Genomic DNA, 15785 nt, shown 5'->3' on the forward strand with positions numbered 1-15785 from the left:
AAGAAACCACAGGAAAGGCAGCAAAAACAGAATGAGGTATACAAATATAGCACTTACGCATTTCAGTTTACAAAAAACACTTCATTACCTTCATAAAACTGATTTTCAAGTGACATGCAAGAATGGAATAGAAAAGGTTCAAGTCTTTTTGGAGATACAAATCTCCATTACTGTTTGCTGTCAACCAAAAAAATACACTTTCACAATTATCCTTTCACATACTTATTTATCTTTAATGAAGATGCACTTGTATGATTGATTTCCTTTCTTCTACACCTCAAGTTTTATGGTATTTAATTTTCTTCTTATTTTTGTGAAATGTTGATTTTAAGTTATGAACTGAAATTTATACTAGAGTTAATTTTACATACCTTGGACTTGAGGGAACCTCCCCAATTTTCATCCACAGACTTCAAGAATAGCTCCTGCATACAGCTGCAAAAGAAAAAACAGGAATTTAAAAAACCAATATAAATTTTAAAAATGTATCTATAAAATAAATATAAAATTTCATAGTATAAACATTCCAGTTAAGCAGATATATAGATCAAACAAACATCAGAAGAGAAAATGAAGGCCTAAGGGTATTAAACAGTAGAGGTATTCAAACCCTTCTTGGAGTACACTCACACTTATTCAAAAAGACTGAAGAAGATATGAAGACTTGACAATGAACTTGAATAGGTAAGCTGTCCTAGGAAGTTTTTTACAAAATTTTAAAGATTTCCTAGTTTTACTTTTAAGGATGCTAAGGTGAATCCAGGTGTGTATCCATCATCTATTCAACAAAAATATTTAATGAGAATTCCTTTTGGTTGCTTTTAAAATTAAGTGATCAATGTTTTAAAATTAAATAATACAAAACCCCAATCAATACCTTTAAAAAGTAATTAGAGTCCTATGTGTAAAGATATTACTGAAAACTCAGTAAAATTTCATTATAAAGAACTTAAATGCAAATATTTCTCTTAATGAAATTCAGCTGAAATGAATTCAATGGTAAATGTTGCTTTTCTATCTACACATTCTCTTTATAATAAAAAGATTATAAAAGACTCAAATGCAATGATTTTATTGCAATGAATTCAGCTGAAATGGATTCAATAGTAAATATCACTTTTTTGTAGCTGTAGAGCATTGTCCATTTTTTGGTAGTGACTTGGGAATGCTGTGACTCTGAGAAGACAGGCAATTATAAAAACATACTACATCCATTTTACTTCTTCTTAGCTTTTAGTCATTTTTTTGTTTTTTAGTTGTAGGTCCAAGAGCTAAAGATAAATTTTACTTTTCAAGTTCTAAAATAGCACAGAAATCACGTGCACTATGAATTCTTTTTTCAGACACTAAAAAATAAAAGCACAAAACAGAAATTTTTAAAAAAACTCCTTAATTCCAACTCCTCCCAACACAATGACTTTAAAAAAACATTCTGGGGATTCTGGGTTGGATCAATAAAGTTCTTAAGTTTTGAGAGGCACAGCTACTCAGAGTCTGATTGAATTTGTTTTCATTCACACTACTCATGGACACTCTGAAACACTGATGGATTTCAGATTAAGAACTCTGATGATCTCTAAGATTCTTAAATAAGATTTGGTTAATCTTGGTTTGCTAATCCCACACCCCAAATCTTTAAAAGTATAAGGCCATATTACCAATGAGCTCATAAAAAGATTCTAACATCACTAATCAATACAGAAATTAAACCAAAACCACAATTAAGATACCACTTCACACTCATTAGAAGCTATTATAAAAAAAAACAAAACAAGTGATTAAGTAGGATGTGGAGAAAATGGAATCCTTGTGCACTGCTGTTGGGAATGTAAAGTGGTACAGCCACTATGGAAAACAGAATGGTGGTTCCTTTAAAAATTAAAAATAGAATTATATGATCCAGCAATTTCACTTCTAGGTATATACCCAAAAGAATTACAAGCAGGGACTGGAATAGTTATTTGTGTTATTATTCAGAATAACCAAAAGGTGGAAGCAGCCTAAATGTCTACTGACAGATGAATGGCTGACCAAAATGCAGTATCAGATCAGATCAGTCGCTCAGTCATGTCTGACTCTTTGCGACCCCATGAATCGCAGCACGCCAGGCCTCCCTGTCGATCACCAACTCCCAGAGTTCACTCAGACTCACGTCCATCGAGTCAGTGATGCCATCCAGCCGTCTCATCCTCTGTCGTCCCCTTCTCCTCCTGCCCTCAATGCCTCACAGCATCAGAGTCTTTTCCAATGAGTCAACTCTTCACATCAGGTGGCCAAAGTATTGGAGTTTCAGCTTTAGCATCATTCCTTCCAAAGAAATCCCAGGGCTGATCTCCTTCAGAATGGACTGGTTGGATCTCCTTGCAGTCCAAGGGACTCTCAAGAGTCTTCTCCAACACCACAGTTCAAAAGCATCAATTCTTCGGCGCTCAGCCTTCTTCACAGTCCAACTCTCACATCCATATATGACCACAGGAAAAACCATAGCCTTGACTAGACGAACCTTTGTTGGCAAAGTAATGTCTCTGCTTTTGAATATGTTATCAAGGCTGGGCATAACTTTTCTTCCAAGGAGTAAGCGTCTTTTAATTTCATGGCTGCAGTCACCATCTGCAGTGATTTTGGAGCCCAGAAAAATAAAGTCTAACACTGTTTCCACTATTTCCCCATCTATTTCCCATGAAGTGGTGGGACCGGATGTCATGATCTTCGTTTTCTGAATGTTGAGCTTTAAGCCAACTTTTTCACTCTCCACTTTCACTTTCATCAAGAGGCTTTTGAGTTCCTCTTCACTTTCTGCCATAACGGTGGTGTCATCTGCATATCTCAGGTTATTGATATTTCTCCCGGCAATCTTGATTCCAGCTTGTGTTTCTTCCAGTCCAGCGTTTCTCATGATGTACTCTGCATAGAAGTTAAATAAACAGGGTGACAATATACAGCCTTGACGAATTCCTTTTCCTATTTGGAACCAGTCTGTTGTTCCATGTCCAGTTCTAACTGTTGCTTCCTGACCTGCATACAAATTTCTCAAGAGGCAGGTCAGGTGGTCTGGTATTCCCATCTCTTGAAGAATTACATACAAAGGAAGGAAGTTATGACACATGCTACAACAGGGATGACAACTGAAAGCATTATCCTAAGATAAGGCAGCCACAAAGGTATAAATACTACAGGATTGCACTTTTATGAGGTACTATGAGTAGTCAAATTCAGAGACAAAGTAGAATGGTGGTTGTCAGAGGTTGGTGGGTGGTGGTATGGAGGAATTATTGTTTAATAACTATGTTTCATGTTGGGAAGATGAAAGTTTTGGTGATAGATGGTGATGAAGCTTGGACAACAACGTTAATGTACCTGATGTCACTGAATCAAACACTTAAAAACAGTTAAAATGCTTAATTTTATGTACACTTTACCATAATTTAAAAAATAAGGCTATATACAAATTTGGTTATTAGATTTATCTTCTGTTTCCAAGTTTATGATCCCTTGGAAACACTAAGTGGAGATTCCATTACCTTAGATGATGGCATTCCTCTATACCATTGTTTCCCTAAATTCTTCGTATCATTACACAGCGAAAACAGTAACAATTGTTTGGAGCACTGGGGTAAAAGAAGTTGCTGCTTAGAACTGGAGATGACTAGCCTGGGGGGCCGGAGAAGGCAATGGCAACCCACTCCAGTACTCCTGCCTGGAAAATCCCAAGGACGGAGGAGCCTAGTAGGCAGCAGTCCCTGGGGTCGCAGAGTTGGACATGACTGAACGACTTCACTTTCACTTTTCACTTTCATGCATTGGAGAAGGTAATGGCAACCCACTCCAGTGTTCTTGCCTGGAGAATCCCAGGGATCGGGGAGGCTGGTGGGCTGCCGTCTATGGGGTTGCACAGAGTCACCCACACCTGAAGTGACTTAGTGGCAGCAGCAGCAGCCTGGGGGCCTCTGCTCACTTGAGTTCCCATTTGGTTGTCCCAAAGGACTCAAGGATCCTAGCACTCTCGTAACCCATTTTTTGCACCACAAAACATGAACTGATTAATGAAAAATATTAGAAACGTATTTTTTAATGACTACACAAGCTCAGATGTGAGCTTCTTAAGGAAAATTTCATGTGCTTAAAGCATTAATTTGTGATGCTAGTTTGGCATTTTTAAGAATTTGCAGTGTTCATAGGAAAATATGTTTTTCGTGGTGAATAAATGCAGTAAATTAACTACAAATTGTGGTAAATTTTCAATGCCTTATAATCATAAGAATCTTTGGCAACACATACATTCACGTACAAGGAAATATATGCTACTCAGAATTTATCAAGGGTATGAAGTATGAAAGGGTTAAAAAAAGGTTAAAATTTGAAACTTCCTTGAATTTCACCTTTAGCGTTTTTACTCTTTAAAGTAACATAAACATATAAAAACTGACCTTCAAACATTTGTGGAAAAATATCAGTTGAAGAAAAATCAAAGCACCAAGTTATATAACTTCTATATAGCAAGCTTTTATTTTGCATATATTACCAACACCGAGTTGGTAGGGCTCTCTTCTATGTGCGTTAAAGAGAAGCCTTATTTGAACCGATAATCTAACTCTAGGCACTATTCCATTAGGATTATATTACACTGACCCAAATAATTTAAATGGAAATATACAGACACCTTTAGAAAAATATGAAAACGATGTACAAAACTGCATTTCCCCTTTTGGCATCCATACCTATTTCCATATTACTTATTGCCAGTTTTCCTAAATTTTTGATAGCATCCTTCAAATGGGAAGTGGAAATATCTAACTACTTCAGCCCTATAACTAATTCACCTTATTTGTAACAGGATTTTTGAATATTCCAATTTCCCTTTCATTTAAAAAATAACTGATTTTTATTATTCTTAAAATAAATTTCAGCTTTGCAGTTATATTTTGAGCATTACCAAAATTATTATTTATAAGCTACCTTAATTTAAATTCTGTACATTTCATATATTTTCCTAATATTTTGAGACCATGTACTCCCTTCACTGTTGAAAGACTTCCCTGGTAATTTATTTACTGTTGAAATATAATGATTTCTTTCCTAACTGACCAACCTCTTGTTACAAAATTTTAGTTAGAGCCTATAATGAGGTTTCTCATATAAAAAAATCAGCCGAATTCTTTACTTTGTGGTGATAACTTTGCCACAATTAAAAGTTTTACTATGTAGCTATAAAATGGATCAGATTAATAGTAAGACAAAAAGATCAGTCTATGCTATTTTCTACCAGATAGCTAGATTCCTAGGTAAGTTAAGGCAACATATGTGAGTTTTGTAAAATTTCCAAAGAATTTTTAAAAAGTATTACATTTAACTTTTACTGCCACCATCATACTACCACCATTACAACAAATCTATAAACCTTGTCCAAGTAAGAAATATTCTGCTACTTCTCAACACTAAATATTTAATACTTTTGTTGGTGATGGTATCAATGGCTCTGAAGAAACATTACAATGAGAAACTAGTTATTTAAAATAAGTCAAACTATCAAATTTTCATACAGCATGGTATGTTAAACAAGGAGGCTACCACACAGAGGTGGTTCTAGGCCATGAGTGACTTACGTAACCAAACCAAAACCTAAGCCTATAAATGCTTTAAAGTTAAGAAATTAAACCTGAAATTCAGTTCAGTTCAGTCGCTCAGTCATGTCCGACTCTTTGCGACCCCATGAATCCCAGCACGCCAGGCCTCCCTGTCCATCACCAACTCCCAGAGTTTACCCAAACTCATGTCCATCGAGTCGGTGATGCCATCCAGCCATCATTCTCTGTCATTCTCTTCTCCTCCTGCCCCCAATCCCTCCCAGCATCAGGGTCTTTTCCAATGAGTCAACTCTTCACATCAGGTGGCCAAAGTATTGGAGTTTCAGCTTTAGCATCAGTCCTTCCAAAGAACACCCAGGACTGGTCTTCTTTAGAATGAACTGGTTGGATCTCCCTGCAGTCCAAGGGACTCTCAAGAGTCTTCGCCAACACCACAGTACTAAAGCATCAATTCTTCGGCACTCAGCTTTCTTCACAGTTCAACTCTCACATCCATACACGACCACTGGAAAAACCATAGCCTTGACTAGACGGATCTTTGTTGGCAAAGTAATGTCTCTGCTTTTGAATATGCTATCTAGGTTGGTCATAACTTTCCTTCCAAGGAGTAAGCGTCTTTTAATTTCATGGCTGCAGTCACCATCTGCAGTGATTCTGGAGCCCCCAAAAATAAAGTCTGACACTGTTTCCCCATCTATTTCCCATGAAGTGATGGGACCAGATGCCATGATCTTCGTTTTCTGAATGTTGAGCTTTAAGCCAATTTTTTCAGTTTCCTCTTTCACTTTCATCAAGAAGCTTTTTAGTTCCTCTTCACTTTCTGCCATAAGGCTGGTGTCATCTGCATATCTGAGGTTACTGATATTTCTCCCGGCAATCTTGATTCCAGCTTGTGCTTCTTCCAGCCCAGCATTTCTCACGATGTACTCTGCATAGAAGTTAAATAAGCAGGGTGACGATATACAGCCTTGACGTACTCCTTTTCCTATTTGGAACCAGTCTGTTGTTCCATGTCCAGTTCTAACTGTCACTTCCTGACCTGCATATAGGTTTCTCAAGAGCCAGGTCAGGTGGTCTGGTATTCCCATCTCTTTCAGAATTTTCCAGTTTATTGTGATCCATACAGTCAAAGGCTTTGGCATAGTCAAGAAAGCAGAAACAGATGTTTTTCTGGAATTCTCTTCCTTTTTCCATGATCCAGCGGATGTTAGCAATTTGATCTCTGGTTCCTCTGCCTTTCCTAAAACCAGCTTGAACATGTGGAAGTTCATGGTTCACGTATTGTTGAATCCTGGCTTGGAGAATTTTGAGCATTACTTATCTAGCGTGTGAGATGAGTGCAATTGTGTGGTAGTTTGAGCATTCCTTGGTATTGCCTTTCTTTGGGATTGGAATGAAAACTGACCTTTTCCAGTCCTATAATTACCAGTCATCAACTGCTTTTGCTGCTGCTGCTGCTAAGTTGCTTTAGTCGTGTCCGACTCTGCGACCCCATAGAGGGCAGCCCACCAGGCTCCCCCGTCCCTGGGATTCTCTGGGCAAGAACACTGGAGTGGGTTGCCATTTCCTTCTCCAATGCATGAAAGTGAAAAGTGAAAGTGAAATCGCTCAGTAGTGCCCGACATTTTGTGACCCCATGGACTGCAGCCTACCAAGCTCCTCTGTCCATGGGATTTTCCAGGCAAGAGTACTGGAGTAGGGTGCCATTGCCTTCTCCAAGTCATCAACTATGTTTTCCCAAATAAGGTAGCTTAAGCTACAGCCAATCAAAACATATCGCTGCTTTGCTTCCACATCGTCTCTAAGTTCTATCCCTAATTCCTGTTGGTAGGGCACTTTTAACCACTTCCAGCTGGGTGTTACCCAGTTTGAATTGATTTATGCTTAAACCATTAAAATTTTTAATAGGCCTCACTGTATCTTTTAAGAGTATAGTGAAAAGAGCTCACGTTAAAAAATCAAATGCGTATGTGGGTCTAGTTCTAGTTCTGCTAGTTACAGACAGCAAATCATTCTCTCTCAGCTTCAGTTTACCATCTGAACAAGAAATATTCCCAGGGCTTCCTTGGTGGTCCAGTAATTAACAGTCTATCCTGCAATGCAAGGGCCACAGGTTCAATCCCTGGTTCAGGAAGATCCCACATGCCAGGGAGCAACTTAGGCCTGTGCACCACAACTACTGAAGCCCCTGGGCCCTAGAGCCTGTACTCCGCAGTGAGAGAAGTCACTGCAATGAGAAGCCTGTGTACCACAATGAAGAGTAGCCTCTGCTTGCAGCAAGGAAGGTCCAGCACGACCAAAAAATAAAGTAAACCTTTAAAACAACAACAAAAAAGAAATATTCCCTACCTTCCAGAGTTGCTAAAACAAATTCAAAAAAAAAAAAAAAATCACAAAACACACAAAAAGCCTGGATTATTTAGATACTCAATACGTTAAGAATAGTGAATATTTTCTTTCATGCTATCGGTTATGGTTAAGGTGTGTATCCATTTTCATAGAGGCCCTGAGAGCCTGTTCAAGGATGTTATTCATTGTTCCTGTTACTAGAATTTCTTCACATTTTCCTCTCCACTTCAAAATTTCTCAAGCTTTCAAATTCACATGACCTTAGAGCAGTGTTTTCAAGCCTTACTGTACAACTATACACTTGAATTATCTAAGATTTTGAAAATTACTGATCCTTGGAACTCACCCCAGTTCAAGTAAATCAGGAGAGTTGGGTTGTGGTCTAGGCACCAGTTTTTTGGTTAATATATACTACTTTTAAAGTTATTCAAGTGACTGTAATGTGCAGCTGGGGATGCCTTGGACTACCCTCAACTATTAAAGAGGCAAAAATTACAAAGCAATCAAATAGTAGTAGACTTTTGCTTAAGAGACTAGCTAAATTAAGGTAAACCAAGTGAACAATGACTAAAGCAAGATAAATGCTGTAATACTGTTTTTCTTCTCATCAGTTCAGTTCAGTCGCTCAGTAGTTTCTGACTCTTTGTGACCCCATGAACTGCAGCATGCCAGGTCTCCCTGTCCATCACCAACCCAGAGTTTACCCAAACTCATATCCATCGAGTTGGTGATGCCATCCAACCATCTCATCCTCTGTCGTCCCCTTCTCCTCCTGCCCTCAATCTTTCCCAGCATCAGGGTCTTTTCAAATGAGTCAGCTCTTCACATCAGGTAGCCCAAGTATTAGAGTTTCAGCTTCAACATCAGTCCTTCCAATGACCCCAGGACTGATTTCCTTTAGGATGGACTGGTTGGACCTCCTTGCAGTCCAAGGGACTCTCAAGAGTCTTCTTCAACACCACAGTTCAAAAGCATCAATTCTGCACTCAGCTTTCTTTATAGCCCAACTCTCACATCCATACATGACTACTGGAAAAACCATAGCCTTGACTAGATGGACCTTTGTTGGCTAAGTAAATTCTCTGCTTTTTAATATGCTGTCTAGGTTGGTTGGAAGAATCATTTGCAGCCATACATTTTTAATTTTTGAAATCCTCTTTTAAAGCAGAACTTTAGAAAAAAACTGAAAGTAGCACTGTGATGAAAATGACTTAATGTTAGGTTAGCCAAAGGAAAAACTTTGACTGCTGAACAGAATTCAGATCTGAGCAGCAACTATTTTATTGGTCTTATGAAGCCCTGAGAGAAAGTGAAAGTCAAAGTGTTAGTTGCTCAGTCCTGTCCACCACAGACTGTAGCCCACCAGGCTCCTCTATCCATGGGGATTCCCCAGGCAAGAATACTAGCAGTAGGTTGCCACTCCCTTTTCCAGGGGATCTTCCCGACCCAGGGATGGAACCCAGGTCTCCCGCACTGCAGGTGGCAGATTCTTTACTGTCTGAGCCACCAGGGAAGTCTCCTCTGAAGGGCTCCCTGCTCTTAATTAAAATGTAGGAGTTTAAAAATAAGGAAGCATAGCTATAAAATGATAAAATCTAAGCATTATAATATTTAGAGATCTTAAATGAAAAAACTATTATGATAACATTTAAGTATACGCGACCCACTCTTAGAACAATTATATCACTAGTGGTAAAGAACCTCCCTGCCAATGCAGGAGATACAAGAGATGTGAGTTCAAATCTTAGGTCAGGAAGATCCCCTAGAGAAGGGCATTGCAACCCAGTCCAGTATTCTTGTTTGGAGAATCCCATGGACAGAGGAGCCTGGTGGGCTACAGTCCATAGGGTCACACAAAGTCAGACATGACTGAAGCAACGTAGTACACACAAACGTTATTTTTTAAAGTCAACTTTACTTTTTTCACATACATCTGGAGAGCAAAAATATATTAAGCAGAAGCTATTTTTTTTCTAAGCAAAATTTAGTCAGTTAATTCTCAGAGAAAATGTTTACAACTAAAACTATGTCTAGGGATCTGCTGATGTTATAAATTTTAATTCATTATTTATCAAAGTCATTCCTATATTTTCTAATATTTTTTAAAGTACCTGTAATGCTAGAAACAAAAAGCTACAACTACACATGAGCAAATAATTAGAGTACTAAATATTTGCGATCTTATAGTAAGCTTTTGTCAAGATTCAGTTTAAGTTACCTTAAGTGTATAAGGCAAACGTTATATTTATTAACATTTTCATACACACTCTGACTGATGGCATTCTTGTATAGGAACAATGAACGAATACAAAGGATTAGGGAAATAAGTTGGGTTTTACAATTTTAGCAAACCAACCTGGTAAATATAATGCTCTAAAATCATATACCTGAGATCAAACTATTCATTTTTAGGTGTTTTCTACCAAACTCCGCAAAAATATAAAACAATGACTGTGTCTAAAGAAGCTTCCTCTAAGTTAAAAACAAGCTAGGTAACAACTACCTTAAATCAGGCTCTGAAGAAAGTAAGAGGATGCTGAGGGAGTCTTGCCATAAAGATACAATCACTGTTCCACTAAAAAGCTCAATGAAAATGTAAAAAAAAAAAAAAAAATGTTTCTCTGACATCACCACAATCTAAATTAGACCATTCTAACTATGAAATCTGAGGAAAAGAACAAGGCTTCTTTCAATACTGTGGTAAGAAACAGAATTTGAATATACACCTAAAACAAAGAGAATTTCATCACCAAGAGGTTAAGACTTTAACGATCAGATTTCCACCTAGAAGCAAATATATTCACAGATACAGAGCACACACATTCCCATACACACTTCAGCTGTAAGTATGAATAATTCAGGGTATAGTTTGGGAACAACATATTCAACCCTACTAATACCTAGGGAATATCACACAATGTATAGAATAATGACACAATGCCACTATATTTCCTGAGGTCAAAATATCCAGAGCATGGTAAAAAAGACCCTAAGCTTGAATATCTTAAAGGTAAGCAGTTTTAAAAACAAAACCAACTAGCCCCTTGGTAATATGTATAAATAAAGAAAATGGCAAACAATTTAGTGTAAGTACTCAATAAAAAACAAAAGTCAATGTATAAAAAAATTCAATAATAAAAAAATTAATTAATTTTTGCTAAGTGTTTGAAAAGTTAACGTATATTTCTGTTAATCTGAAAATCTGAGATTGAGATCCTGTTAAAACACAGTTCAATATCCATTCAATAGTCTCGAAAAATGAACATGAATGTGCCACAATGACTCTGAGGTAGGTATGTTTAGGAAATGTGGCTGTAAGACAGCCTGGAGATAGATTATGAACTACTTTAAGGATTTATTTCTCTTTTAAATTTTATAATCTGCAAATGTGACAGAATGTTTTAACATGCTTAGAAGCAGATTCTGATTTGTAAATATCTAAAAAAAAAAAATTAACTACACTTATTTTTTATATTAAAGATAAAGCAGGAAAAGCTGCTTTTCAAAGAAAGTTCAATTCTTTGTGTGTTTCCATTACCATCCAATAGTGAACACCACGGTCATAAAAAAGGAGGCAATTATTATCATTTGCAAGAAAGATTACAATTATCTGAAATAAAAAATAAGAGCTGGCTCAAATTAAATGATTTCTATTAAAATTAATCACCTAATGTATTTTCACTTTAAAAACAGATACCAAAAGAGCTGCAATAATTCAAAAGTTAAGCAGTATACAAAAATGAAGAGCAACAATGTGAAATTAGAACAAAAGAAACGAGGCCAGTCTACACATTTTCACTTTTTGCCTGCTCTCTGAAGAGTATACTATCTATTTTAGAACTTATTATGGTACCGAGATAAAATTCATGGCCTGCCACAGTAGAACTTAACACGTCTATCTTCAAAAAGAAAACTGAAAAGGCAGTTTGGAACTAAGGGATGTATGCCTTACTAAAAATTATCCTCTGTCGCTGTCTCTTTTCCCATCCACCATCATTGCCCTTAGGGGCTACCTTGTAGCTAGATGGAATTTTGTTGTAGCCTTGTGCTGAGGTTAGCAGTTTCTGACATAAAAACACTGCAAAGTGTCCTCACTCTTCCCTTCCACATTTCAATCCAGTTAGTCAATAAATCCTGTAGTTTCTTGTTGCCTAAATCTATTTCAGATCTGCCCCTTCTCCATTTTTACTACAGTGTGTTAGCTTAAGCTCCTTCCTGCATCTTTCCTTTGGAAGCTGGCATCTTAAGTTCTTTTTCTGCCAATGGTACTCCTTACTACTCTATCAACTATCATTCACAACACCAACAAAAGTTATTAAAACACAAATCTGATGTCAATTTACTGTTCATAGTCCTTAACTGTCATCACCTGCCTATAGGGTAGAGTTCAAACTTCTTACCAAGGCACACAGGCCCTACTTACTTACCTATTGTTCTCTCTCTTCATAATAAGCTCTCTGATTCATCTTAGATGGCCATCTCTCTCATGATGACTCTGTTCCTTTTCAAATACTTTTCCTTCTGCCAGAGATGACCTTCTCCTAATCACTTTCCAACTTACCATAAGCATCAACTTCTACATAAGCAAGGGGTAATGTTTACCTGACCTGTCAAATGGTTATATCCTTTCTTCTGTGGTGCTTTTATACCATTTGTTTATAGAACTTACTCTCTGAGTTCTTACTGTTTTTAGTTCTTCTGTTGGTCACTTCCATAGTGATTAACATGGCTGTTTCTATAGTTCTTGATTATGCCAACTTTAAGAAATTTATTGATTCCCCTCCTCCTTCCAATTTTAATTTCTAATTTTTTTTTAGCAGTTACATTATTGGATATTATGTTTTATCCCAACAGAATATCCTGCCAAATGCATTCCAGTAGTCCAATTTCCATGTCTATTTCTTCGAGTCCTCTAGGACAGTGACTACTGTCTTATTTTGGCATTCTCAGAGCCTACAGTATGAAGTAATATTTAGTACATAAACAAAGTTTATTTTGATTCTGAAGTAGGTATGTCTGAAAGAAATGCAGTTGTAAGACAGCCTGGAAATTAATAATGATTACTTTAAGGGTTTATTTTCCTTATAAATATTACAATCTGTAAATGTGACAGAATGTTTTAACATTCTTAGACAGAAGCTGATTCTGATTTGTAAATACCTAAGAAAACTGACCACATTCATTTTTCATATTAAAGGCAGATGAAATGCCCCATATAGAAAATATAAAAAATAAATTTAAACTATTTTCAGTTCAACTGAATAACTGCACAAAAGAAACTTTTAAACTTTTCTTACACAAATATATGACATACATGTTTATTGTCACTTGTTAGCTGTATGACTTTAGGCAAGATCTCCTTGCCTTAGACCTAGGTATGAAATGGAGATGATAATGGTACTTACCTCATGGGGTTGTTGTAAGGATTATATAAGTGACTTCATATAAAGTCTTGGAAGAGCACCTTCATACAATAAGAACTTAATGAATGTTTGAAGCTATTTTTAAGCAAATTTATGTCTTTATTTAGTATTGTTGCTACTCACGAGTCTTACTGATTCTTACACTGAATTTGAACTGCTGCTAAACATTTAGTTTAAAAAAAACTTTTTGAACAGTGTTTTTATATTAGAATAACCTGTTGAATTAAATTTGTTTCCTTTGAAGAAATCAGTTCATAGATTTGATGTTACACACACTACAAAAGTGAATCTATTTTAAGCAATGGTGAAATCTCTTTAGCGACTACAATTTCATGCACAGTTAGCTTAACCTCCATTTCATCCTTCTATGCTTTACACATCAGCAGAATTCAGCTTCTGATAGGGTAAAGCTTAACATTTGCCATTGTTTTGAATAATGCTGTTTAAGCTGACTTCTAAATTACTCTAAAGTTGGCCACAGAATTTCATGTATTATTTCTTAGTAAAAAGAGCCTTATTCAAGGGTGAAAACTTATGAAATATTATAAGCTAAAGGCTGGGGATTCAGAAACATAAAAAAAAAATAGTTCTGAACTTCAAAAAGCATAAAATACTGGGAGAGAAAGAAAGCCAGACATCAGATATAATATAATGGAGTTAATTGCAAATCACAGGCATGTTTAAGTGCTTTGGAAATGCAGTGGTGGTTGGTGGTTTAGTTGCTAAGTCATGTCTGACTCCTGCAACCCCATGGACTATAGCCTGCCAGGCTCCTCTGTCCATGGGATTCTCCAGGCAAGAATACTGGAGTGGGTTACCCCAGGGGATCTTTCTGACCCAGGAATCGAACCCGGGTCTCCTGCATTGCAGGCAAATTCTTTCCTGACAAAGCTATGAGGGAAGACCTAGGTGTAGCTTAATGTAACTTGGAAGTGGCAGTGGTGGTGGCTAAGGAGGAGAAATTCGCTAAGACTTCCCAGCAAAGGGGACACTTGAGCTAAATCTTTAAAACAGCTTAAGTAGAAGTAGTTTACTCTAGTAATTGAGGGGAAAACCCAGTGTGTTCTTTACCTAAGAGCGCGTCATCCATCTGCTCCCAGGTGTAACTTCTCACATGGCTACTGTGGCAGCTTTTGTGGCAGTTCTTACATTATTCCATAATCTTAGCTAATAACTGGTTAGTGACCCAACTTGAGCTAGTAACAACCCTTGTCTAAAATACTTCAAAAACATTAACAGGAGAAGAATTAGTCCTTTTCTGGTGGGAAAAGCTGTAAAATACAACAAGCAAGAACTGGCAGTTGTATGTTTTCCCATCACAAGCAAAGAGTCAGTCAGTAGTGAACAGTTCCTTCCCTTCCATCTTAAGATTCTATGTACAAAAAGCAGAAGTCACTTACACTACTTAGTAAATACTAAGAGCACCAAGATGTAAACATTTTTCTTTCATTAGTTTACCGTTTTTTTACTTTAAGTTACAAATTAGTATACAGGCCTTCCTGGTGGCTCGGTGGTAAAGAATCCACCTGCCAATGCAGGAGACATGGGTTCAATCCCTGGAGAAGGAACCTGGCAACCCTTTCCAGTCTTCTTGCCTGGGAAACCTCGTAGACAGAGGGGCCTCACGGGCTACAGTCCACGGGGTCGCAAAGAGTTGGATATGACTTAGTGACTAAACAACAATAAATTAGTATGCTCTTAATAATTCAGTCAATACCCTTACGAATGTTTATAAATTGTACCTAAGTACACAGTTATGAGCAAAACTAGTTAAAACAGTAGTAAATCAGCTAACCAAAAAATCTTATTCTAGTTATATTTGTGATCTTTACTTAGGTCCTTTACAATCAAAAGTGGGGGAGAAACAAGACCAAATACAAACAATATAGGAATATCTACTTGCAGAATAAGGGACTTAGAAGATATTTTCTGCATTTATTGGGAATAAATACATTTTTTTAAAAGCAAATTTTATGTTTTGCCTATCAAAGGCTAAATTTAGCCTGTTGACTGAGTGTATGCATTTGAAAAATGATTAGCTTTATCCCTGAACAGACCTATAAAGCATGCAACTAAGACAGAACCAAAATGAGTATTTAGGTAACATTTCTTTATTATAAATTGCCAAGACAATCCTGCAAATAAACTATAAATTTCCTCTTCTACAAAATTTATATTCCCGATGATTTACACACAGCCATGTTTAAGTATTTTTAATATTTTTGACATAAGGCACTAGTCTATAATGCAGGTTCAATCCCCAAATCTGGAATATTTCCTGGAAAAGGAAATGGCAACCCACTTCAGTAACCTTGCCTGGGAAATCTCATGGACAGAGGAACCTGGTGGGCTACAGTCAATGGGACCTCAAGAGTCAGACATGACTTAGTGACTAAACGACAACAAACTAGTCTATATATTGCATATT

The 15785-nt window shown here is 36.9% G+C and overlaps 1 protein-coding gene across 2 annotated transcripts in view; it reads right to left on the reverse strand.

The window, feature by feature from the left end:
• Positions 1-15785, reverse strand: part of SELENOF (selenoprotein F) — a 43495-nt gene that overhangs the window by 17008 nt on the left and 10702 nt on the right. For both annotated transcript variants that reach the window (XM_086390968.1, XM_086390969.1), the window contains exon 3: positions 372-435. In XM_086390968.1, coding sequence (XP_086247094.1) covers positions 372-435 — 64 coding nt within the window. The remainder of the gene's footprint in view (positions 1-371; positions 436-15785) is intronic.

This window comes from Bos grunniens, chromosome 3 (genome assembly GCF_055505025.1).
Source record: "Bos grunniens cultivar Pamir isolate PY7600 chromosome 3, Bosgru_T2T1.0, whole genome shotgun sequence".
Classification (NCBI taxonomy): Eukaryota; Metazoa; Chordata; class Mammalia; order Artiodactyla; family Bovidae; genus Bos; species Bos grunniens.